Genomic DNA, 24,919 nt, shown 5'->3' with positions numbered 1-24,919 from the left:
TGGACAAGAAGAGACTATTTGAAATGCAAGTGAATTTAGGACTAAATTTTATTATTAGATGTTGGAGTAGAAATTTAAATTGCTGCTTCTACTGGTAATACTATTTAAACCGCAAAGCTAATAATACTTTCTGTATTAGGAAAGTGTGCAGTTCTCCTTGTTCTCTGTCAGATTGGTTGTCTTCCCTCGTGCTTTCCAGCTATACCACATTCTTACCAAAACAGCTCTTTATCTGCTGTTTTCTTCTGTCTCTCCTAGATTTACGTGGTTTGCTAATAAAACTTGGCTGCACTTTGTGAGAAAGCTTCTAAGGCTCCACTTCTGTGAAGCACACAACTTTTAGTTGGCAGGGAATTAGGAAATAACTTAAATACTCATTTCAATATGAAGGAAGTTCCTAATAGTGTTTGGGCTGTACTGAGGAAAGAAATAGCGTTGGGTTTTGTTCCCTGTAAAACTTTTGGGACTGCTCTGTCTGTGTTTGACGCGCTGGAGGTGGGGTTGTGCTGGGGGAGGGTGACTGTGTCTGTGTCCGCCTGCGGGTCCAGGGGCACTGAAGTTGGAGCCTGGCATCGACCGAAATGTCACACCGTGTTGGGTGCAGCCGCCCGTGCGTTGTGCTGCTGCTGGAGGAGGTGGCTGCTGCGGCTCGATCACGTCAGTGCTCTGCTCCTCACCTTAGAAGTGGCGATGTTCTGAATTGAACGGCTTCCCTTAATTTTCGGCAGTGGCTGAGTTGCGTTTAATATTCTTATAGTTGCTCTTCATATAGGAATTGCTCCGTTTCTCTGATAGCATTTATGGAGAGCCTGGTCAGCTGTGTCCTGAAAACATTGTCACCAGTTCTACCTGTAACTACAATGTTACTTGATCTCCTCATGGAGTGGAAGGATTAGGGAGAAGTCACTTACCTTTGTCAAAAATTCTTGGATCTTACATATGATTATTTTAACGTAGGTTTATGTTGAAACCACTGTAGTTGATGATATTGGGAGGCTCAAGTTCTGCTGCCGTTTGAAAGAAACACTGCATTTGAACGGAGGTCAGATTTCTCTGAAGTTTAGGCTTAAGGAAAGCAGTGTTCTGCTTCTGTTTCACTGGGGAGGGGAGAAGTCACATGTATGAATTTCATTCCTGAAATTAGTCGTAGTTTTCATTTTTGTTTTCAGTGTCTTCTGAACAAGTACTGAAATCCCGCTGATAGTGGGGAAGACCCAGTCTTCAGGTTGGACATAGGAATATCCAAAACAAAGGCTCTTTTTGGTGGCTTTCCAGGCTATTTCTTCATTGACAGACTCGGTTTTAAATAGGTCAGTTCTTTTTTTGGTCTCTCGGTTTTGAACTCTTACAAACTTAACACTTACGAATTCAAATTGTTCCTACAGTTTTTCTGCACTGTAGATTTTTTTTTTTTAATTTAAATTAGGCTTATTAATCATATGGAAGTCTGTATTTACTATGAATTTTGAAATTTTGACTAGTCTTTTAAAAAAGAAAAGGCTTGTTTTTAGTAGAAAATATTTTCCTGTATGTCAAACTTTGTTTAATATTTTTAGTTTTAATTTTTGAATTGTTAATATTTTAAATTGGATATATTAATTACATGGAACTCCTGTTACTGTGAAATTTTAAATTCAGGCTAATCTTACCAAGAAATTAGACTTGATTTTGATAGAAAATCTTTTTCTGCATATCAGTTTAATTTTAATATTTTGTTTAGCTTTGTACCAACCTATAGGCCTACTCTTCTTTGCCTTTTCAGCTGTAGATAGCCTTAAACTAAAGGCTTTTGCAGTTCAAATAATAAGGCTGAAGCCATTCGTAGACATGTCGCAGAACAGCCTTTATTAAATCTTGCATGTAAAAAAGTTCTTTTGATTTTGAAATTGTTTTCTGTTTTAAAATCTGAATCTATGAAAGTCTGTCTTTGTCGTTCTGAAAAAGAAATTGGTGTTTACTTTAACTTAAAATTGTTTCTCTGGTTGACTTAAGTAGAATTTACCATGACTCAAAGAACTACTTTAGGGATGCGTGTAGAAACTTTCAGCTATTTTCTTTTCCCTGAAGGATCATCTGGTTGCATGTGATTCTTTGGCTGAAACTTTCTGGACCCGATCTTTGCCAGATCAGGCTTTCAGTGTTTTTAAAAGCTTCATCAAACGCTGCTCAGACACTTTAAAAAATGAATTGGGAGTATTTTTGTTTCATATAAAATAGCTTTTTAGGGTTAGTTTTAGGAAGGAGCCAGAGTTCTAATATTTATACTACACGATTCCTGATTTGGACGCTTGAGTTGTGCTCTGGAACAATGCCCTTTTGCTTTAAGGAGTGCTCCTGAGTAATTCCCCCGGTGACGGTGACAGGAGGTGTGATGGCAGATCAGGCGGAGAAGCAGCATGTATTGGCCAGGAGCGTGAGGGCAGCCTTCATCCATCTCCTTCCCTTCCCAGTTTTGGTTAGCTAGCTTACGTTTCTTTCACAGATGAACACTTTTGATTTCTTCCGTTTCCATTTTTGGTAGGTCAGTGTTTTTTCACGGTTTCTTACTTGTTGCCCTCTGCAGGCTTTCCGTGTACCTGCCAGTAACGTGAACGCAAAAGCCCTGTAGTTCTTGCCAGCTGCATCTTGCCCTCCTTGGGGAGGGAAGAACAGACAGAATTGTCTCAGACTTCTTGCCTTGAGGGAGCGAGCCCTGTACAGGTGGCTCTGCTTTGTTTTCCTTTTTTTTTTTTTTGTTAAGAAACTGAACTGCAAGGTAAAGCAGTGGGCCTGGCTGCTTTTTCTCCTGTATGAATGGCATCCTCTGCTCCAATACTCACTGTACTCAAATCTACTCTGCCCTCTAACATCAGGACAGGATGTTTGCTGTAAACATGAGATGAATAAACTCAGCCTTCTGGAATGCTGATTTTTTTATTAGATTCATCTCTTGGGGATGCTGTGGTAGTATTAATGTAATGAGTTTAAACATTGCTATTTAAGTACATTTTGTTAACTTTAATTATTGTAAATTTACATTTTTCATGAAACATGTTTCAGGAGCCTGTGAAATTAAACTTTTTGATAACTTTCCTGTGCTCGAGTAAGTGGAAGTTAAAAATACTGAGGATTTTTGTGTATCTTAGTCTTGTACCACACTGGGAAGAAAACTCTGTTAATGCTTACATTTGTCAGATCAGTTGTATTAACCACAGACTTCATACAGATCTTGCTTTGCATTACTGCAGCCATCAGAATCAAGGTAACCTGTGGTTCAGTAGTGATCGTAAATCTCATTTTACAAAGATTTTGTGGGGTGGGGTGCAGGGCTTTTTTATGTTTGTACCTGTACAGCTATAGCACAGCGTGCCACAAGGGCCCAGGGACTGCTGCTGGTCTCAGTTGAGTTCCATCTGGCACATCCAGACATTGTTGCTGGAGCCAACAAAGATCTTTTTTGATTTTATTAGGGATTGGGCCAAGGATTTAGGACGGGTATAGCTTTCTGTGTTGTTGAGTTGGACTGGGTAAAATTTATCTGGTTGTTGTATGTGTGGTGCTCTCTGATGAAGGGTTGAGGTGCAATGTTTTCTGTGGCAAACGGGACGTTTGGGTTGACCTCTCTGTACTCTTCTTCTAGAAGGGTTGCTTGGCGAGTCGTGGTGGGCAAGTCCGTACAATTCAGGGATCCCATTTGAAAGCTGTAGCCTGTGAGCAAATCAAGTGGCTGAATTCCATGTGAGGTTTGTTTGTTAAAGACTGAAAATATTAAGGTATGTCTCTGAATTTCCTGGATTGTAAGTAATAAAAAGCATAGCAAAAGTATCCTAGCTACATAAAAATCAGATGAAGAAATAGTAGAAAACTTTGGGAGTGCGTGTTGCATGCCTTTCTTTTTATGGTCCTGGATCTGCATCAGTACTACTCGTAGTAGTCTTGTTTATTCTCTGAAGGAGCACAAAATCCCATCAGGTCTGACTGACCTACTGCTTTCTAATAAAAACTCTTGGAATGTGAAAAACAGTATTTTTTGAATCATAGGGTGTAATTCTCCAAGAGCCTCACGCGTGTGCCTCACCTGTGAACACAGCAGAGGCATCTCTCAGTTGCTCGGTGGCTGCTGGATTGGTGAGAGATGGGCTGGGGCTGAGCTGGCATTCGGAGCAGGGCTGGCTTCCTGCAGTGCCAGCGGGGCGTGATCCTTCGGCTGCATTCAGAGAAAGCAGGCAAGTGGCAGGGACTGGAAGGCTGTGTACGCGGTGTTGCTGACTTCTGTGAGTTGCATGAATCATGGAATTGGGATCTCCCTCTGCCCAGGTGGCTGAGCTTGAGCTGTTGGGGCATCTTTCAGGCCTCTCCTTGCAGCCCCACTGCCTTGTGGCCAGAAATAGCTACCTTTCTGACTAGGCTGACAGCACGGGTCACACCCCCTTGGTGTCCTAATTCACTCCTGACTGATTAAGACCTTCACACTTATTTATCTTGCTCTTCTTCATATTTAGCTTGAGCTGCTGCTTTGCCATACCAGGAGGTTGTGCATCTGATAAATTATCTCTTTTCTCTGTCATGTGGTCTTATAAAAGTTTATAGCTGTCTTCTGTAAATCTGAGGACTTCACAGTAAAGATAGACTATGAGACGTGTTTCAAGGTAGCTTCCAGCTGGTCTAGCTTTGGACTTTACCCTAAGTGGAAGGTCTCAGGCCTTGCTAGGTACTCCTGTTGGTTGTCCTGTGAGAATATGAGCATTCAAGGCTCCTGCTTGGTAAGGCAGAACAGAGCTGACTTCTCCTGTGAGGACTGCAAAGTCTATAATATATGAAAACTTGCAATTTACGTGAATGTTTGGCTGTTTGAATTGTCCAGGCTCAAAAGGAGGAGTGAGAATAGCTGATAGCATCCTATAAACATAGTAACCATAGATTCTTGCAAACAAAAACCAAGGCCATGAAGCAGTTTCTTTCATCTGGAGTTTGTTTGATTTTTCTTCCGAGGCCTTGAAGATTTTCTGTGGTTGGAGGAGCTTTGCTGATGTGGGCTGGGTTCCTCACAGCTTGGCAAAAAGGCTCGAGTGCCTCGTTAATGAGCCTCCTTTGTGTGTTTGGAGACAAATCGTTTGACGGGCTGGGGTAGGGATTTTCTTCATGTCATTTTGGTTAGGGCAGTTGAGTATTTTTGGTTTCTGCTTTGCAGGAAGGTGTCTGGTTTGTTTCGTGGAGTCATCTGGGTGTCTTTACCGTGCATGTCACTGCTACCCTTAAAGCTGTTGATCTTAGCTGTTTTCTGTTTTGTTGCAAGTTTGTGGAGGTTGTTTTCCACAGTGAATATTTTATTTATTTTTTCCTAGAAACATTGTATGCAGGTGTCTTTTTTAGTATGTGTGATTTTTTTTCTTTCCCCTCCTTACTGGATGCTGAGCAAAAATCCAGGTATTTAAGGGACTAAACATTAGGTGATGCTATCTGTTTGTCTGTTTTGTGGTTTTGTATGTTTTGCCTAAGCTGGACAGCGGGGAGGAAGAGGGGGAGCTTCAGATAAATTTTCTTTGTGTAAATGTTGTTAAAACTCTTGGGAACAAGATGATGTTCTTATGATGCCTGAAATCGTAGCAGTTTGGTTTATTCTTTATCGTAACAACCGATAGAAGTGATGATTACTTGTAGATGGACTCTTTCTGTTGCCTGAATGGTTGAGTAAGAGTAGGAGAATACAGGCAGTTCGTTCTCTATAGAGAGCTGCTGGTCTTAATTCCACGCATCATATTGGTGACAAGTAAAATCTGAGCAATACCACACCCACAGAAGAATAAGCAAACCCTAGACTATTGTTTGAAACAAATAATTCTGTCTTTCTTAGGGCGGCTGCTTTTTAGAGTTGCAGTAATCTGCACCAGAGTAAGTGCTCTAGTGAGAATGAGTCGTGCTGCCTCAGTGCTCCTATTTGGTCCCAATGTTAGGCTTCTGTTATTTAGGATCCTGGTGTCTATGTATAGACTGGTGTGTTGGGTCTGTCCCCCCTTGCTTACTCCAGCGAGACAATTGAGTTTTGTATTTTATCTCTAAGATACCTAGCAAAATTGAGAGGAGTGCTAATATAAGTTTTGACTGTAAGGGGAGAAAAAAAAAAAGAGTATGGAAGATCCCCTTAGCAGTGTGGTGTGTGTTCTTATGTGGCTTCCTGCTGTTAACGCTCTGGTTGTAGGCTAGTACCTCGTGGTAGGTGGGGCTCTGACATCCAGGCCTGGGCTTGGCTCGTCCTGGGTTCTTTTTTCTGGTTCTGTTCTGTAACCGGTCTCTTCTGCGCGTGCTGTGACCCATAACCATCGGCTGCAGGGCTGATAACATGCTTAACCCCTGCTAGCTGTGTCCTTACCTGTTCTAATCACTCTTTTGGGAAACAAAAAATCTTGCTAGGCCACTTGATAGGAAATATTCTGGGATATTTTTGGTAACCTGTATGTTTACATTTTGGAGCCTGCTGTTACTCTGTGGGTATTGGCATTCTTGATGTTCGTTTTAATGTATGTCTTTCAACTTCCCTTCTTGGCGTTGCTTACAATATTAACCATACCCTTACTGTTTGTTTCATCAAAAGGCAGAGTCAATTAGAGGTCTCCCTACCTGCTGCATTTCTAAATGCTTGTGGGACTGTAGGGTTAACTACATTGCTAAAAGCACGTAGCTACTCCTAGACGTTTGTTTCTGTAAGTGGTGGGGCAGGGGGGTGGCAGGATGGCAGGCTATCTCTTAAATTGGCTTTGCCAGTTGAGGAAATGTCTGTGTAACCACATCCCCAATTAAATCTAATGAGGCTTTAAGCTACAACAGCAATGCATTTTGAAGATGTACCAATTTATTTTAAAAGGAAGTCTCCCTTTAATGTTTGTGGCCCAGGATGTTGAAAGATGCATGTAATATCAGTAGAGTGAATTAATTTCAGAATATTCTAGTGGGCTGTATCATGCTTGATTCTTTCAGCATTTATGCGAAAGAATGTGAAAATGAGGCTTTGCCTGGACTGAAATGAAAAACTGAATGACTTGAAGGAAGAAAAACTGGTTTCAACTAATTTTTTTCCTGTTGCATGGATAAGAAAATGTGAATAATTGCTGTGTTGTTATGCTCTGAGTATATTTGGGTCATGCAACGAGTCAATAAGTGATTGAAAAGGTCACTGTTGCTTTGTTCGTGCAACTAACCAGAAGAGGAGGTAAGATGGAAAGGTGGTTGCAATTTGTGGCAGGACAGAGACTTGTTGCACTGAGAGGAGGTCATTGCAGGAAGAGAGGAAATGCTCTTTGTGTTTTTAGGAAGGTTCTGTTCTTTAATCTTTGTGGCAATCTGGATTAATGATTATTGTCTTCCCTGTAACTATTCTCCGATATTGACAAAAAACTTTATTTAAACTATGGCCAGTGTTTTTTCTTTTAACTTGTAGATTTTTTAGGACTCCTGTGAAAACTTTATTCTCTCATTCTAAGACACACAAAGTGCTCCCTTACTGGACTTCGTTGGCTAACCTTAGTTTGAGTGATGTTGCCTGGGTGTGTACTTGCTATTGGCAAGCATAGAAGAAGTAAATGGCATTTACTAGCTTTTAAGTGATTATGCTGTCAAGATCTGAGTACAGGAAAGGCTTATCGGAAACAATAGGAGGAATTTTAAATTTCTGAGACCTGCACGCTGCTTTTTTTGACAGGAACAAAGTGGAAGTAGTATTCTGAAAAGTGGATGTGAAAGAATGTGGCACTTTGTGCTCATGTGTGCTTAAGATGTGACATAGGTGCCAGAGATGACAAAGTGATCTTGGAGGTCTCTTCCAACCTAGATGATCATGTGGACATGATTCATGGTGGCTTTTGCATTCAGAGGTTATTAATTTGTATATCAAAATGATGATATACTATACAAATTCTTCTTAATGTTGTGATTAAAACTACCAGTCACGTTTATTTCAGGACCTGCATTTCCTTAAATTTCTTTACACTTTCAGTGAAATTAAAGAACATAAATCCAAACTAGAATCAAAGTGACTGTTGGTGTCAACCTAAAATTAGCGTGTGTGTGTTTGGAACATTTGAATTTCTAAAAACAAGCAACTCTGTTGGGTTGGGTAGTAGAAGATACTAAATTCCTCCCTTTTTTTTTTATGAAGTAGTGTGACTGTACAAACTTCATTTACAAGTTCTTCTTGTTGCAGGATTTGAAAGACCCGTCTATTGTGAACAAGACAACTGCTGAAACATGGTGGATTACTATGAAGTCCTGGGAGTGCAGAAGCATGCCTCACCAGAAGATATTAAAAAAGCGTAAGTGTCACTTTGGTATACATGAGATGTTTTCGGATCAAATATAATCACATGGTTTCCAGTTCCTCACTGTGTTTTCAATACTTGGATGAGTAGTAATTTGAGGTAATACGTCTACTAACTGAGAAATATGCAGTGATCTGAAGAAAAGCATTCGCTTGTTTTTATGAAATTGGGGAAATAATCCTGGGTACTGCTGAAGTGAAAATGCTGTCTGCCACTGGTTTGTGATTGCTGTTAAATGCATTTCCGTACAAGTTTATCTCTAAGCTTGATACTGTACAGGCAGTGACAGCCCCTTCTGTGGCTGAACTGCAACTAATCTTCCTCTCATTTGCAGAGGTGCTTTTTCTAAATTATTAACAAATATTTGGCACACTGTTCTTTGGTTGTTGTTTGGTATTAGTACTTAATGTGAAGTCTGGTTCCTGTGCTTAGATTTTGATGGACAGAACATCTGTTACTATATAAAAAAATGAAACACTTTAAATTAGGAATACTGAAAGGAACTAAATACAGTTCTTTGTTTGGACTTACTGTCTTTGTATTGTTTTAGGTTGGGTGTTTGTAACATTTTAAAAAATACTGTTTACTTTTCAGGGAACTGTTGGAAAGAAATGTTCTGGTAGCATGCATTTTTAGTAAACCAGAAACATCTGACATTAAGTTGCAGTTTCAAGTGACAGAGAAAAGTTTGTCTTGCCTTCTCCTGGGTACTTGAGTTTAAAATTAATCAAATTGTGCTAGTGCAGGGTAGGTGTTTTTTTCCCTTGTTCTTGTGCAAATTCCTGCATATACGTTTATGTAAAAACAGTTCAAACTGAACTGTTTGAACTGTAATCTTTTATGACCGTGTAAAACAGTCCAAATCAACATAAGCCAAAGTTTAGTTTTGTTCCTCTAAGTGGTTATGAACACTTTGCCTCAAATACTTCTTTTGAGGATAGGGACTGTATACAGGTATAGCAGTCAAGCCACTGATGTTAGATGCTGTGACGGTTTGGTATCAGGGTACTCCTGGAGCTTTATCATCTCTATCAGCAGAGTAACCTTGATGCTTGCCATAGTTGATTGTAGTACGGAGCTTCTAAGGAGAATCATGGAGCAGAAAAGTTAGGGGATGTTTTGACACACCTGCTATATTTTCAGAAACGCACAGGAATAATTCATCTCAAAATAGCTAAAGAACTCTAGTTTATATATATATGTGTGTGTGTGTATAGATATGTGTATATATAAAGCAAATCTGGCTAGACAATTCTTTGTTTACCTGCAAAATCTGTTGTTATCAGTCTAGACGCAAGATATAAATCATTGGGGAAATTCTAAATATTTTAGTCCTGGCATCTTGTTTGAAACATTTTTGTCTGTATCAGTATATCATATTTCTTCATTTCAAATAACCTCTAACTTTTTTCCACTTAGGTACCGTAAATTGGCATTAAAATGGCACCCTGACAAAAATCCGGACAACAAAGAAGAGGCAGAGCGGCAATTTAAACAAGTGGCTGAGGCGTATGAAGTTTTGTCAGACGGTAGGTATTTTAGAAGAGCTTCTGAACTGCAGGTCTCTAGGTACTGGGTGAGAGACCAAAAATGCTGAGGAGAAAATTCATGATGTTTTAAAGGGTTATTTTAACCATGATTCATCATCTAACTCAACTACTTTCTTTGCAAAGAAACAGAAGCTTCCAGATAAGACAGAATAAGCAGAAATTTTGAAACTGAAAATTCAGGATCTCACTAGATGAGTAACTAAGCCAATTTCCTTCTTGAAATCAAAATCCCACGTGTGCTAGGCCCTCTACATAAATTTCTGAAGAGGTATCAGTGACTACTGAGAATTCACCATACCTAAGGAGGTCGAGCCAATGTTAGTGTAAATACGGGGGAAGTGTTAAGTGAAATGCCTCAAGTTTATGGTGCGTGCGGATGTGTGATACTGTTTTTTAGGGAATTTAATTTAGTAATGCCAATAACGTCTTACAGATTCTGTTGTTTTAATGAGACTTATTGTGGGGGAAGTGAAAAGATTTTTAGCTTGTGTTTTGAGATCTACCATTACAAAAGAGTCTAGACAACCTCTGAAGTATCTACTGTTGCTAGTTCTTTTAATAGTAAACTAGTTTTGACAAAGCCTGAGATTTTTTTTTAATACTTGCTTGAAAACTTGGCTTGTGTTTGGGTGAATTCCATAAATTCAGTCTACTGTGATACTGAGGAGAGCGTGTATGTTTTGAATTGTTACAAAACAGTTGCTCAGCCTGACCCATGCAGTGCAGGAATTCAGCTTTTAGTTCACCCGTATCTTTCTGCTTGAAAAGCAGCATTAATTTTGGTGAGTGTTCTGGCAAAAGCAGTCTGAATCATAACAAAGTGTTTTAAGAACTTTGATTATTTTCCTCTGTAATTGACTGCAGCTGTCTGTATGCTATTTCTGAAGTGTCCTTGATTTCACCTGAGACCAATGAGCTTGGGAAAGCTATATTTAAAGTAGTAGCAGCAACATCTAGATTGCCCTTCAGAATTTGGCCTGGTTTATCAAGCTGCTGTCTCGTACACCCTGTTTCTTTGGTTTTGATTCTTAATTGGCATGGGAGAAAGAACTGGTTGGTGTGCAGAGCTTTGAATTCTTCAGAAGCAGTATGTTGCTAGAATTTCAGAATATCGTATGGAAATGCTGCTTGTTTTTTGGATGTAGACCAAATCCAAAGTTATTGATGTCTTACCAATCACTTACGCATAAGGGTAACTGAATCCTGAGCCCAGTAGTTCAGAGGCAATCAGCAGTCCTGCAGACTTAATAAAGTTTCCTGACACCATTATTGGTTTGAATGTAGACAGACTTCTGCAAGAAGAATAGTTATGTAAGGGGTTACGTATGCAAATATTGAAATTGGGTGATCATAGGACACGCTTCCCTTGAGGTTTCAAGAACATGTTTTTCAAGACGAACGTTGGGCTTTTTGAGCCCTCAAGTCCTCCTTGCTGTTTCCTGCCCCTTCTGACAGTTTGTTCACCTTGCTGCTTTGGCTGTTTCTCACTGGTGGGCAGGTTAACCTCCTTTATTTAAAAATTATGTTCTAGAAAGACGTTATGGCTAACGTACCTGGCTTTGCTCTGTGTGTGTGTATTTGTTGCAAGTTTCCATTGTTTGTGAGTGATAGCCAGTATATAAAACTTAATTTCTTGTTGGTCAGAAGGAAGTATTTTACTCTTCAGCAGCTGCTTGAGGTAACTGTGTTCTTTCAGTGATACTATTTAAATTTCAAAAATGTCTTTCCCTGAAAAGATTCCTGTGGGAATAGCATGTTATTTAATATTATCTAAAGCCAGATGTCCTGACTGAATCTTGGCTCATGTTTCCACAGAAGTGCAAGCAGAATAAGTTGCCTGTCTGCATGGTACTCTCGGGTTCCTCTCCAGTACCAGCAGTGCAGTCTGTTCTTATGCAGTGACATGGAATTAACTTGTTTTCTCCCCCTTTATCATGGACACTGGAATGCTGATCTGCAGTGGAATTAAGAGCCTTTGCATGTCTTCTAAAATAATAGAGAACAAGCAGTTTGAGATAAATGCTTCCATGGCATTTTTTTTTAACATCTCTTTGGTCCCCATGTTTAACTAGAAGTGGTTATAATTAACTTGAATTTGTAGTGTGTCATACAAAACAGTGTCCTTCCTTACTTATAACTTGGTCATGATTAATTTGGTCTTGTACAATAAAAGGAAAAGAGGCAATGCCAAGGTAAATCTGCAACAAGGGATATTCCAGTTGAATAGAAGGAAGAAAATGCTTACAATGGGAATGCTTAAGCACTGGAATGGACGATTTGCCAGAGAGACTGGAATCTTCCTTTTTGGAGACTGATGATCAGGGCTTTATCTAGTCGAGTTTTGACCAACTTTTGAGATTACACTTACATGGAGGAGAGTACTTCAGAGCTTTACAACCTAAAGCTCTGAATGGTAGTTGTGTAAAGATGATGAAGACTGCAGTAGTCTTTTTTTAATGACAAAACTCCTTGTGGAATGCTGGAACTTTCCATATTTTTTTCCTGATACAAGGGAACCTAAGCTTCTACAACTAAATAGTGGTAAGTCTAAAGGTTAATGTCTACTTTTTTTGAACCTAAATTGCTTTGGTAGTCTTTAACAAAAATTCTTATTAGTTTCATTTTCGAACTTTAAGTAAGCTAGCTTTGAGATGTTTAGCTGGGAATAACATTTAAGTGTTTTTTTTTCCAAATTCAATCTGCTCATTTACTGATAAAATGTACAACTTCTCCTTGTAGCTAAAAAACGTGACATCTATGACAGATATGGAAAAGAAGGCTTAATAAATGGAGGTGGAGGTATGTTGATAACTGCCAGTCTTTGTTTTCTCTGTTCTCATGGAAAGCCATTTTCTGCAGCTTTCTAAGATAGGAGTCTGGAAATGCCAGATCACTAAGGCCTAAAGTGTAATATTTTAAAAACTGAATTTAGAATTGTTTTACAGTTTTTCTAGTTATAAAAGATATTGCTGATATCTGGAAACAGAAGATAGAAGTAATTATTAAAAAGTATTGCGTAATTAACTTGAGGGATACCTTATAGAGGAATTTTAGAAAGTTTAATGTGTATTTATTTTTTAAATAATTCAAAAACCATATCAGCCTGAACTTTCTTAACAACACAAATTTGTGAGGGTAATTGATTTTTTTTTTTTGCAGGCGGAAGTCATCATGATAATCCATTTGAATTTGGATTTACATTCCGTAACCCAGAGGATGTCTTCAGGGAGTTTTTTGGTGGAAGGGACCCGTTTTCGTTTGACTTCTTCGGTAAGTGGTTTACTGGTTTTAGTTTTATGTTTGTCTGAAGTGTGGCTAAAACTTCGCTCTTAGAAAACAAACATAGCTAATATGGCTTTATGAGAAGTAGCTCTGCAAATTGGTGGTAAACAATTGCTATTTTATATAATAATGAAATGTTTGTTACCGTTCACTTTATTCCTAGTTGGTTTGGTAGTACAGAACAGGTTTGGCTTGCCAATTCATGTTTTGTCAGAAGGTGTGGTTTAAAAAAAAAAACAATGAAACTGTGGCATCTGTCTCTATAGGTTGGAAGGAAATAACATTGGGCAGAAAAAGTATACACTGGAATTCTCTCTGACTTAATCTGCTGAATTTGACCTCTTTTGGTCTGTAAATATTTAATGTAGTTCTGAGAGCTGCTGGACTGGGTAGGTTAACATTGAGAGCTATGTTGTAACAGTTAATGTGAAATGGTATACCACGAATCGTTTTCTGGTATCAAAATAAAAACAGCTGCATACGTACTCTAGATAGTCTTCCAAATTTTATGTCACATGTCTGCTTGGGGGACGGAGCACCTAAAAGTACGGATAACTTAAATAGCTCTTGAAGTCTGCATGCTTCATGTAGTTAAAGGAAGCAATATGTGATGAAGTTGTCAGTGACCTTTTTACCATGTTGCTGACGCTCTTTTGGCTTTGTGATTTTGCTTGTTCAAGTGTGTGAGGGCTTTTTCACATGTGGTAGAGTTCTCTTTCAATATCTCAGTGCATGTTTATAGGTCAGCATTTTATGCAGCAAAAGAGGAATACATCCTGTGTTCAGTATTTACTTAAAAACTAAATTGGCTAATTCAGCTCCAATTTTAATTATATATTTCTTTAGGTTACTCCTCAGTGATCGTCATTTGGTTGTTTGATGACTATAAGGAAAGATTAGAAAAGGGTTTGAGAGGCTAGAGGTTTAATCCAGTAGAAGGTTAGTTGGTGAGTTAGATGGCTAGCTAGAAGAACAGTCTGACTGGGGATAAGCAGCAGATCTGAAGTGATTAGAGGAAGAATCCAGTGGGGAATGAGCAGAAGTAAAGGATGGATTGGAAGGAGCATCTAGTAAAAAAATACTGATGAGTGAGGTGGGGGCTTGGACTGGGAAGATAAAACTCCTTCACTGTTCCCACAGTAGAAGAATAGTAAAAGAGGATTTCCATTTAAGTTGAAATGAGTGATCTCAGTGCTGGTTAGCCCACTCTTGAAGTACTGTGTCCAGTTCTGGGCTCCCCAATATAGGAGGGATACTGGAAGGAGTCCAGTGAAAGGCCATGAAGGTGATGAAGGGACTGGAGCATCACTTATATGAGGAAAAGTCTGAGAGAGCTGGCATTGTTTATCATAAAAAGGCTTGGAGTTGGGTCTCGTCAGTTTCTAAATGTCTGTAGAAAGTGTATAAAGAAGGTGGAGCCAGATTGGTGCCCACTGACAAGCCAAGGGGCACAGCTGCAGGAGGTTCCCTGGGAACATGAGGAAATGAGTGTGATCGTCAGTGTGCTGGAGCACCAGCACGGGTTGCTCTGGGAGGTGGTGGAGTCTCCTCCTTGGAGATCTTCAGAAGGTACCTGGTTGTGGTCCTGGGTACCCTGCTGTGGGTGGCCCTGCTTGGAGATGACCTTCTGTCAGACATTCTAACTTTTGACTAATACTGTTAACTGAAAGGTCCCTTCAGACTTTCTTCAAATGTAAATATGTAATACTCTGAAGGCAGCTCGAAACGCTTCCAAATGGAGTAAAGTTAAGTTACGCCTTTGCTATGTGTTGCTCTGGAATTAGCTCAGCCAAAGTTTCTCTTCCTTGCTTTGCAGGCGAATACTTTGTAAAAGTAAGTGTGCCTGAAGGCGAGTGCTCTTCTGAACCTGAGCTGATAATTTAACAGCAGGTCAGCTCTCAGCTCAGGCATGTGGGCTTGTTTTCTGTGACACTGTTACAGCAGAGTCTGCCTTTTCCTACTGAGCAATTTCAGTGATAGTTTTCAGTCTCTTTGACGAATGGATGTGTTGTAATCCTTGTCATTGGAAGAAGGGAAAAGGTGCTGTTCCCTCTGTGGTACTACTTTTTGTATGGCATAGTACTGCCTTGGAACATGAATGTCTGGTTAATTGGTGTTCAGTCTTCCATGCCATATAGCTGTTCTGTTCTTGAACTGTCCTTTGACATTAGAACTGTTGACCCCTGATTATAGGGATTGATTTCTCATTTTAGTAAGTTTTGTACTTAAACTGTACCCTATTCAATTTGCATATGGTGCTTGCTTTGATTTGTTTTATTTGTGTTCCACGTAGTGTTTAATTTGTATTTTGGTCGTAAACTTTTCAAGGAGATTCTTCTGCTTTATCTTTACAGTTCACAGTGAGGCAAGGTTCCCAATGTTACCGCTGACGGTGGAGGTGTATTCATTAATTTAAAGATGGCTCCTCCAAGCTTTGTGAAGAACAATAATGAATGTGTTTGGGTGTAGGCAAAAACATTTGACTGGGATTCTGGGCTATTAAAGAACTGATTTAGTTTGGATTTAGAGGCTTCTCAGATTCTCAGTTGAAGAACAGATTATGTATTGGAAGGGATTTTCAGTGAGGAATTGCACTGAAAGGAAGAATGGCATCCTAGGAGCACAGAAGTGACCTAAGAACCTATATAGTGGTTCAAACAACTCCTGAAGTAAAGTCACCTTTTGTATACAGTGAGCTTCATATGGGCATGCGGTAACACTTGAGATGGTCTAGAGTATCTGAGATGCCTGAGTAACTTCCGTATGGTCTGGAAAATACAGCCCAGGACCTACAGCACGTCACTGTCCTTCAGCGAGCAGTAACTAGGCAGGATATTTTAGGGCATGTCAAATGGCATTAGATGCCTGTGTGTCTAATCAACTGAATTCAACAAGGAACCATGTTTTGTTTTTATTTTTCTCCATGGTCAAATGTGTTAAGCTGCTCCAGGTGGATGTCCAGTCTGGACTTTGATGGCTTAGAGAAGTCTGTCTCTTTTGACATAGATAATAATCTTAACAGCTGTAATGTGCTTAAACACACTCTAGTTTTCTCAGTATACCTTCTAGAATTGTATTTAATAAATGTTCTGCATTTGTTGTCTGGTAACTAGAATTCATGATGTATTTTAATATAAATTTATTACCAAATGATGCATATAAACCTATATGTCATCTGTGGAATTTTATGTTGGGTGTTACACTTACCTGGTAAAGTGATATTCAAAATTCTATAATTGTAGAATCGTAGAATATTCTGAGTTGGAAGGGACCCACAAGGATGTTGTCACCCAGTCGAACTTTTGGTTCCACACAGCAACACCCAAAAATCAGACCCTTTGTCTGAGAGTGTTTTCCAAATGCTTTTTGAACTCCGGCAGGCTCAGTGTCATGACCACTGCCCTGGGGAGCCTGGGGAATAATGTTGGAAACCATTGGTAGAGTTAAACTTCTATATATGGTTAACTAGATATTTATGTTTTTCACAGAGGAACTCAAGGAGCTAGCTATATGGAATGTGGTTTGGTTCCATCAAACAACAGAATTACTGCAGAGTAGCTACTGTAATACTGACTACAGAAAGCAGTACACGAGTTCTGGAAAAGTATAGAGTTACCTTAAGTATATAGGCTAAAGACTTCACCTGACAGGAAAATCTGTGTGCAGTAATCATTGTAAAATTATTTTATGTGATCTGTGTTTCAGGACATTGTTTCAGAAGCAGGATAGGGTAGCTTCATCAACCTTTTCATCGCAAGGACTGAAAGTGACTGTTAAGTAGTCAGAGCCAAGGGAGGGTAGACATTTCAGCTTCAGTTATCTCCAAATGACATGTTCAAATGACGAATGTGAAAGCCTGTTTTTGACATTTAGATACAATCTTGCTAGGGCAAGGGTTGTATTTAACAGTCACGTTGTGGTTTTAATCCATACGTAATCCCATTTTGTGATAATTATGATGATTAGATGTTCTAATGCAAAATACATTTGTTAGTCAAATTGATTCCTAAAACTGAACAAGGAGGAGGCTTCAAACTAAAGCTATCTTGCACAATGTTTTCCTCTTTATAATTGACAGAAATGTGCAACTTTTGGTATTTAGAGATTCTCAAAGATTTGCATGTGCATTCATTGCTTTGGTATGAAAGTGCACAATTGTAGTTAAGCACCAGTCTTAGATCATAGTTATTCACTTGAATGGTCCAGATCTTACAACCATTAATTTTTCTGAAATAACTCGATAGCTTCAAAGGAAATGCTTACATTGCAGGAGTCATCTCAAACAGGATAGATGGAACCAGTGCAGTGGCTCCATGAGTAGTGAAGCTACCATACAGCTGCTTCTGCTGCAGAGAAGGAGGCCTTGCTCCAAATTCTTCCATGCATCTTAAAACTTGAATCTTTGACTAATGTCCCAGTAGATGCATTGAGGAGCTGGTTGATAGCTTGCTGGCCAAACACGAGGTTTGTCCCAGGCATGCCTTCTTTCCTCTGCCTTTTGTTGATTGCATTTGTTGTGTGCATCTCTGAGCCAGTTCAACCTGGTAGTCCCCAAGATTGATTTATTTTCTTTTTGGATGGCTAGCAGTGTAAATTCATCTTGGGAGGACAAATGCTGGACGTGGCACAAGGTGAGCAGGTCATACAGTGGTAGTGGAAGATTTCCCCACTTTTAAGGTGTGTCTGAACATTTGGGCAGTGGCCTGATAAATGAAATGCTGTGTAGAGTTGAACTTGCCATTCTCTAACATCTATTTAATTATGGTATAGATGGAATTAAAAGGTGGTAATGTTTTGAATCTTCTTTTTTCTAGGGAATTACTAATCCAGGATCTCTGGTATATATCATTAGAAAGACTTTGAAATGCTATGACATTTCTACTAAGTAAAGTTTCCTAAATAACTGGGGCAACCATCTGTTTGACATCTAATTTATGGAAGTGAGCAATTATAAAAGTCTGTATTTAAACACTATACAGATGAATCAACAGTGTTTGCAACATCTCAGTGTCTCTTCAGAGTAAGTGGCATCAACACAGCAGCTATAGCATCCTTTGTAGTTAAGGAAGAAAATATTTCCATGCAAAGCGCCTCTGGGTTTCTGCTGCTTGTGCAGCTCTGGTGATGTACTTCACTGTGTCTTGGGTATAATTCAGAGCTGTAGCGCCAGGTCCTGTGTGTATTCTGCAAATCTGTATCCTTGAAACTTTTATCAAATAGGAGACAAGATAGAAACACCTACTCCAAGGATTTTCTTCAGCACATCATGTAACTGTAGCCCTTTGCATAAGGGTGTTATTCAGACCCGCATTTATTATGCTCAGTTCTGTTATGGTCCATAAAGTCAGTTACAGTGTGCCTTTGAGAGAAGGAATTCGTGGCAGGCAGGCAGCCTGTTCTGTCTTGCTTGCTGAAACACTGCAGGCTGTAATAGCGAATGCAGTTCAGTTTGACTGCTCCCTTATGTGGGGCCGAGCAGCCTTTCAACGTGACTCTGTTCAGCGTGCTACAGTTACGGTGTCCTCCTCCCGCATCTGCAATACAAGCTTTTCCTCAGTGTCACGCTTCGGTGGAGGCAATAGCATGGCTTTTATTGCAGAGAATAAAGGAAGGAGGGTTTGGTTGGGCAAGTCGTCCTGCGAGTGGTGACTGAGCAGTGAGCCTGTCTTTACAGGGCAGTGTTCGTTTGCATACTGTACCTGTGAGATTATCGACGTCTCTGGCTGCAGCAGTTTGTACGTGTGAGAACTCTTGCTGACAGTGCACAATTTATCTCGACTCTTGAGTCTTCTGGAGGTGAACGATGGCACTCCACTGGGATGTGCTTAACCCTTTCATGAGGGGCAGCATGGTAGCAGTAGCGCTGAAAGCATGTCCCTGTGCTCCTTTCAACCCTTGGGCACTTGTTCCTGCTGTTTGCCCTGTACCAGTGCAGTTGCTTTTACAGTGGCACTGGAAACCATCGCAGAGAAGTGCTTTGGCTGAACGTCCTTTGATCGGGCAGTGCTCTGTTCAGCTGGTAGGAACCCCTCTGGTTGCCCAGGCAGCTGCCATGGTAGAAGAGGTAAGTGTCATGGTAGAAGTGACCGTCATAGGAAGTGTGGTGTGTTTAGTTTATAGTGACTTTTGGTGATTTGAGCTAATGCCTTAGATTGATTTAATGAAATTGGTTAAATCAAACTGAATTGTGGGCTGCCTCAGATGCAGATTCTCAGGTTTTGCCTTCTTTAGTCCCTTCTTCCACCCTATGGTGCTTTTCCTGGCCGCTTTCTTTCAAATACAGCAGTCTCACCAGTACTGAGTCAGATTAGCTCATGGATGCAACAGAAAGCTAGCGATACAAACGTGTAGTGTTTTCTTTAGCATCAATGAATTAATGCAACTTGTCATGTGGTTCTGTGATCACAAGGCAGGAAAGAAAGACAAATAGGACCAAATCTTGTGTTAGTATTCTGCGAGTGGATCATGCTGCTGAAAGTGAGAAAATCCTGTTTCTGTTACAGATGAGAACTGAGGGTGGGAGGATCATGACCTACTTCATTTTGAACTGCAGCGAGATATTTAGTGGTGGTGGTTGTATTTGATTTGTTTTGAGGGTAAATTCTTTCCCATGACTACAGAAAATTAAGGTAGGATTCTGTTGTACACAGTGAGTTGGTGTAACGTTCTACCAAGAGGAATAGGGCAGTTGATGGGTTTGAATTAGCACAAAAATTTTTCTGATGTAAGTAGATTCTTTTGGGGACATGTTAACTCTAAGAAAACCGCCTGAAAGTTCTGACACTAATATACAGTCTTGTGTTGCTGGGGTTTTTGTGTTCCTAGCTTCATGTTAATTTGGCTTCAGCAACTGTCAACTGGTAGGTCTTCCTACCAAATAACAAGAGTCCTGAAGTCCTTCATTGTGTCTCGTTTTTTCAGAAGTAATAAGTTTTTGTGAGTTCTTTGCTTAAGCATTTGCGTTTCTCTCCCAAAAAATCTCCATGTCATCTCATGTTGTTGATCCAGTACAAGCCTGTCTTGCTGGCTTCCTCAAAATCTCACCTTCTGGTCTCTCTTGATCCTTGCTGTGGCATCAACTTGATGGTGCCGCAAGTTTCATGTCAGAAGTGTGCTGCAACATTTCTTTTGAAATGGAATCTGATGTTCTGTCCTCTCATAAGCTTCTGGTAATACCCAGATTAAAATAAACTGTGGATTATCTCCAGACAGTATTCAGTTAGACTCTAAGGTGACACTGGCACAGTATTTTGGTTTTATGGTGCTTTTCTGTTGTGTAGTATTTATATAGTAGTTTCCATTTTAAGAAAGGCCTTATTTTTTCTGCTTAGTTTTGTTGATTTTATATGCATATAACATCCAATAAGAAAATTGTATGGATTGTAAATTGCACCAAAATGACTAGTGTAAGAGAAGTCATTTAAAAAAAGGGGGCAATATTGTGGTATTCACTTCATTTGAACCATGTTAGAAAAGCTAGCTATGCACAAAGGTGGTCGTGCGTAGAAAGGTTCTGCTAAACCACAAAAATAGACCTAGCAGTCTGAAATGTTATTTTCCTGAGTGGTACTATTTGTCATCTTGATTTATTGTCTAAAAGCATAAACAGCGGCTTCAATCATGCAGGCACTATATTTACATGCGTTTGGTAGTGGATACAACAAATGATGCTGCATTTTGAATGGAGAAGCCTCCTGCTGTCCTCTCTCCACAGTGTTTTTAGTATTTTTTTCTTCATGCTTTACCTGAATGTCTGGTAACATAGTCATGAGGGGAGGGAATATTCCCCCAGGAAAGCAATCTTCTTGCCTCCAAATAATCTATCTTGCTGAGGATTCAGCAGTCAGTTGCAGGGGAGTGGTTTAACTATCTTATTTACTGGGGAGAACTACTGGAAGAGCATTGGAGGATCATGATCCAGACTGCAAACAGAAATCACCCGAGGCTAGAAGTAGAGTACCGATTTCTTTCCTTGGTACGTAGGGTTGCCAAAGGCTAATATGGCATGCCCAAGTCTAGGTTAGGTTTTCATGTAGCTAGGAGTAGGCAATAATCAGTTTAGAGCTGGGCTGACAGCAGGGATGTCGGGGGTTCTGTGATCTCCCATAAAAACCTGCATTTTTGCTGCTGTTGTGCAGAAGAGGAGAGTTTCACATGCAGAACAGGCTGCTATGCTGTGGGAGGTAAGAAACTACAAGTTCACATGGTAGGTTGTTTTGTTTTTATTCAAACTCCAGGTAACAAGAAAAATTGGACTATAATTAGAAAGCCTAACAGTGGGAGTAATATAATATAGATCATTTGTACACGTGAGTGAATGACCTTCATAACTAGCTTCTGAGTCACTCTGGCGAAAATAAATTGGACTACAAAACAATTAACTGCAGTGTTTTCACTTGCTAACTGATAAGCTAGTCTGAAAAATACCACAATTTTTTCCCAAACAAGTACTGTGACAATTAAAAGAAAATGCTGATTTTGGTTATAGGTTCCCTTATTTCTATGCCCAGGAGTCTTGTTTTATTTCTAATCTTTTAAATATCATAACGGGTCATCTTTGTATTAAAGAAAACTTGTTCTAAAATAAAAAATAGCATAACAGCCTGAGGAACAACAACAACAAAAAAAAAGACCACTTGCTTGTCTGCTCTATGAAAGATAAAAATTTGGTCCTGCCTTGTAAATAACGGTGGAAGCTAGGGGAAAGATAGGGTTATTTTGGTTGTTCCTGGCATTTTGTATCTTTTGCTGGTGGGAGTTTGTGTTTGGACTTCAGGGGCTGTATTTGTTCAGCATGAATACATCGTGACACTTCGTTTCTGTTAAGTAATCATGTTTAAACCAGATGGTAACTGATATCTTTTTATTATCAGATTGATTGTTTTGGTAATGTCACTGCTGCATTGACTGGATGACAGCATAAATGAGCTTAGATTTTTGAAGTGATACCAGAGCTGGATTAAGTATTGAGTTTCTGAACTCTTCTTTCTCAATTTGAAAATATCAGAACAGTCAGACAGTTACAAGAATCTTGTGTTGCATTCATACTTCTATTGCTGCTGTCACCAGTTTCTGCGTTTCCCAGTAAGAGCTTAGTCTGAGCAGTATTTAAAACTTTTACCTTCCAGTATTGAGCGCCCACTTGAAAAACTTGGTAAAATTGTTGGTACTGTACAATACTCATCCTGGTAGAGCTCTGATTCTGATTGAGAGAGTGGTTGTAGTAGTTGAACTCTTCTGAATTTAACATAACAGGTACTTTATAAAAAGTAATAATTATATGATTGAAATTGTATGTTGCTCTATTTTTTAAGAGCATTAGGAAAAAAGCATTTTTCAGACAATCCTAGTAATATCTATTTTTTTAGGAAAATTTGATTACTCTTAAGTAAATAGGGAAGTTCTTGTATAGGTGTCTGTCTATATACATATGTGTGTGTGTGTGTAAGTATATATAAATAAAGATTCAGAGATACAGCTTGGTAGGGCCTGAATGGTTCTTTGTAGGTTTATGAACGGTGTCCTGTAACTTACTACCTAAATGTGTCTCAGAATAAGTGCTTGAAGTGCCTAATGTGGCAAGTGCTAAAATAAACACGTAGAATAGTTAAAGATTATGAGTCATCAGTCAGTCCCTGGCTGTTCTTTTTATATTTCACTTATTGATAGAACCTATCTGGAAGTTACTTTTTAGAGACACCATTGGGGTGGTCTGCAGTAAATCTCGTAGGGCAATAAACTAGAAAGTGCTTATAAATGTGTGCAATATTCTAGGAATTGTTAAATTTAAATTTTGCTGTGTAGGGGTCATGATTCTGCATCTGAAAAGTTCTAAATCTGTCAAATGCTAACTCAGTGGACGTATTTATCTTCAAATAAATGCTGATTTGATTTCTTCTGTCATACTTTGTTATGCTATGTGAGCATCTGAAGTAAGTATACTATTGTCTTAACTCTTACCAATTGTACTGTGCTGAAAATGAAAGAGCATTTACATTAGGTTTACCAGATTTTGATTCTAAATAGTTAAAATGATTAACCACTTTTTATGATTATTTGTAAGCGTAAACATGAGTTAGAATTTAGTCCCAAAGGAGCCTTTTTAGAGGATTGTTCAGCTCAGTAGAATCAAATATTTCAAAGGAAGAATCTCAACTATAACAGGATTTTTTTTTTAATTGAAGAAACTCGAATGTTTTAATATGGAATCACTCAATGAGATTAACCTCTTAAATGTCTTGTGTTTTGTAGAAGATCCTTTTGAAGACTTTTTCGGGAGCAGGCGGGGTCCAAGGGGAAGCAGAAGCAGAGGTGGTGGATCGTTTTTCTCTGCTTTTGGTGGATTCCCTGGTTTTGGAAGTGCTTTTCCTTCATTTGACACTGGTAAATATCACAATACTTAACAGGGAATTTCCGTTTTGGTTCACAAAGCATCTTGATGTAATAAGCCTTCTTGATGTAAAGTTTCCTTCATGTAATCAACTGTGAGGCCATTTTTTTGAATTTAGGATGCTCTCTGAAAAGTAAGTAAAACCTTAGGTCTACCTGGAAAGCTCATGAAAAGTAAACAGACCTCAAAGAGGTAGAATTGTTTGCGTTCTTAATTCTTGTGCTACAGTTTCTTTATGGCTTTAGAATTGTTTTTGAACTGTGTTTGAGTGTTGGTGTGATGGTGACCTTACCTTTTAGGTAAGGTCCTGAAAAGTCACTGGGGAAAACCTGTGCTTTAAACCCACGGTAGTACTAAGTATGAGTTAGGGGTACTTAACTTGAATGTTGAAGGCTGTGTCTCAGAGGTTGCTGAGACTTGCTGCTACTCAGCATTCTGTAAGTGTTAAAAGATCTTCAGTACTAGTTGGCACATTAGTGATACAAAACTTGTTTTGTCTGCTAACCCAAGGCATCTGGTCTTCTATGATAATATGAAAAATCAGGATCTAAAGTTATTAGCTCTACCTTGAGCGGGAAGAATGGTATAATGGTTGAGTTCAGCTGACAGGCTTGAATGGCTTTTCTTTAAAGGAAGGGACAAACAGTTTTTGAGCAGTGCTCAGTATTTGGAACTGTGGGTACATATGGGAAAAGGTGATAGCGCTAGAGTCACGTTTTTATTTTCATACCAGTGTTTAATGCCATCGGTCACTGATGTTGTGTTGATGCAGCCATCAAAGGGTGTTGTGAAGCTAGGATCTAGTCCCGGTGGCTGATAAATTTGAAGCTCACAGTCATGCAGAAACACGGTTTTGGTCGAATACTTTTCATGTTAACTTTTTCCACAATAGGTTTTACTTCGTTTGGTTCACTGGGACATGGAGGTCTCACTTCGTTCTCCTCCGCATCGTTTGGTGGCAGTGGGATGGGTAACTTCAAGTCAGTATCAACCTCAACTAAAATAGTCAACGGCAGAAAAATTACTACAAAGAGGTAAGAAGGATACGTTTCTATGAAACTATATAGAAATACATAGCTGAACATACATGCATATAAATATATATATAGATAAATTATACATGTATGTGTTTTTACTTTTTAATGATGTGGTCATAAAAAATTTTGGATTTATGTGAGTTTTTTTAAGGCAGAAAAGTTGCTTTGGGCTTTGTAATTCTTCTTGGCATTGCTGAGTTACTTGCAGCTGTAGCATGGGAAAATAGAGAAGATAGTGTTTTTGTCTAAACTCCTAATAGTCCGGGAGGGTTTAACTGTGTAAAGCCAGTGGTGAGAACTGCCCTGATGAAAAATGATGGCAGCAACTTGTTTGCTGTTTGAAAGGGACTTAGCAGCGGCGGTCTTCAT

General features: G+C 39.3%; 1 protein-coding gene across 9 annotated transcripts in view; it reads left to right on the top strand.

The window, feature by feature from the left end:
- The window catches only part of DNAJB6 (DnaJ heat shock protein family (Hsp40) member B6), a 59,924-nt gene that overhangs the window by 2,175 nt on the left and 32,830 nt on the right, over positions 1-24,919 (top strand). For 5 of the 9 annotated variants that reach the window (XM_083823709.1, XM_083823711.1, XM_083823708.1 and 2 more), the window contains 6 exons: positions 8,177-8,285; positions 9,711-9,820; positions 12,581-12,640; positions 13,001-13,111; positions 23,375-23,506; positions 24,406-24,547. In XM_083823709.1, coding sequence (XP_083679835.1) covers positions 8,221-8,285; positions 9,711-9,820; positions 12,581-12,640; positions 13,001-13,111; positions 23,375-23,506; positions 24,406-24,547 — 620 coding nt within the window. In that variant the 5' untranslated portion in view covers positions 8,177-8,220. Of the gene's footprint in view, positions 1-1,169; positions 1,311-8,176; positions 8,286-9,710; positions 9,821-12,580; positions 12,641-13,000; positions 13,112-23,374; positions 23,507-24,405; positions 24,548-24,919 lie in introns of all 9 variants that reach the window. The other 4 variants (XM_083823710.1, XM_083823707.1, XM_083823713.1 and 1 more) reach the window with 1 other exon arrangement.

The sequence above is a fragment of the Anser anser genome (genome assembly GCF_964211835.1).
Source record: "Anser anser genome assembly, chromosome: 2".
Taxonomy (NCBI): Eukaryota; Metazoa; Chordata; class Aves; order Anseriformes; family Anatidae; genus Anser; species Anser anser.
This window is presented reverse-complemented; position numbering and strand designations above follow the sequence as displayed.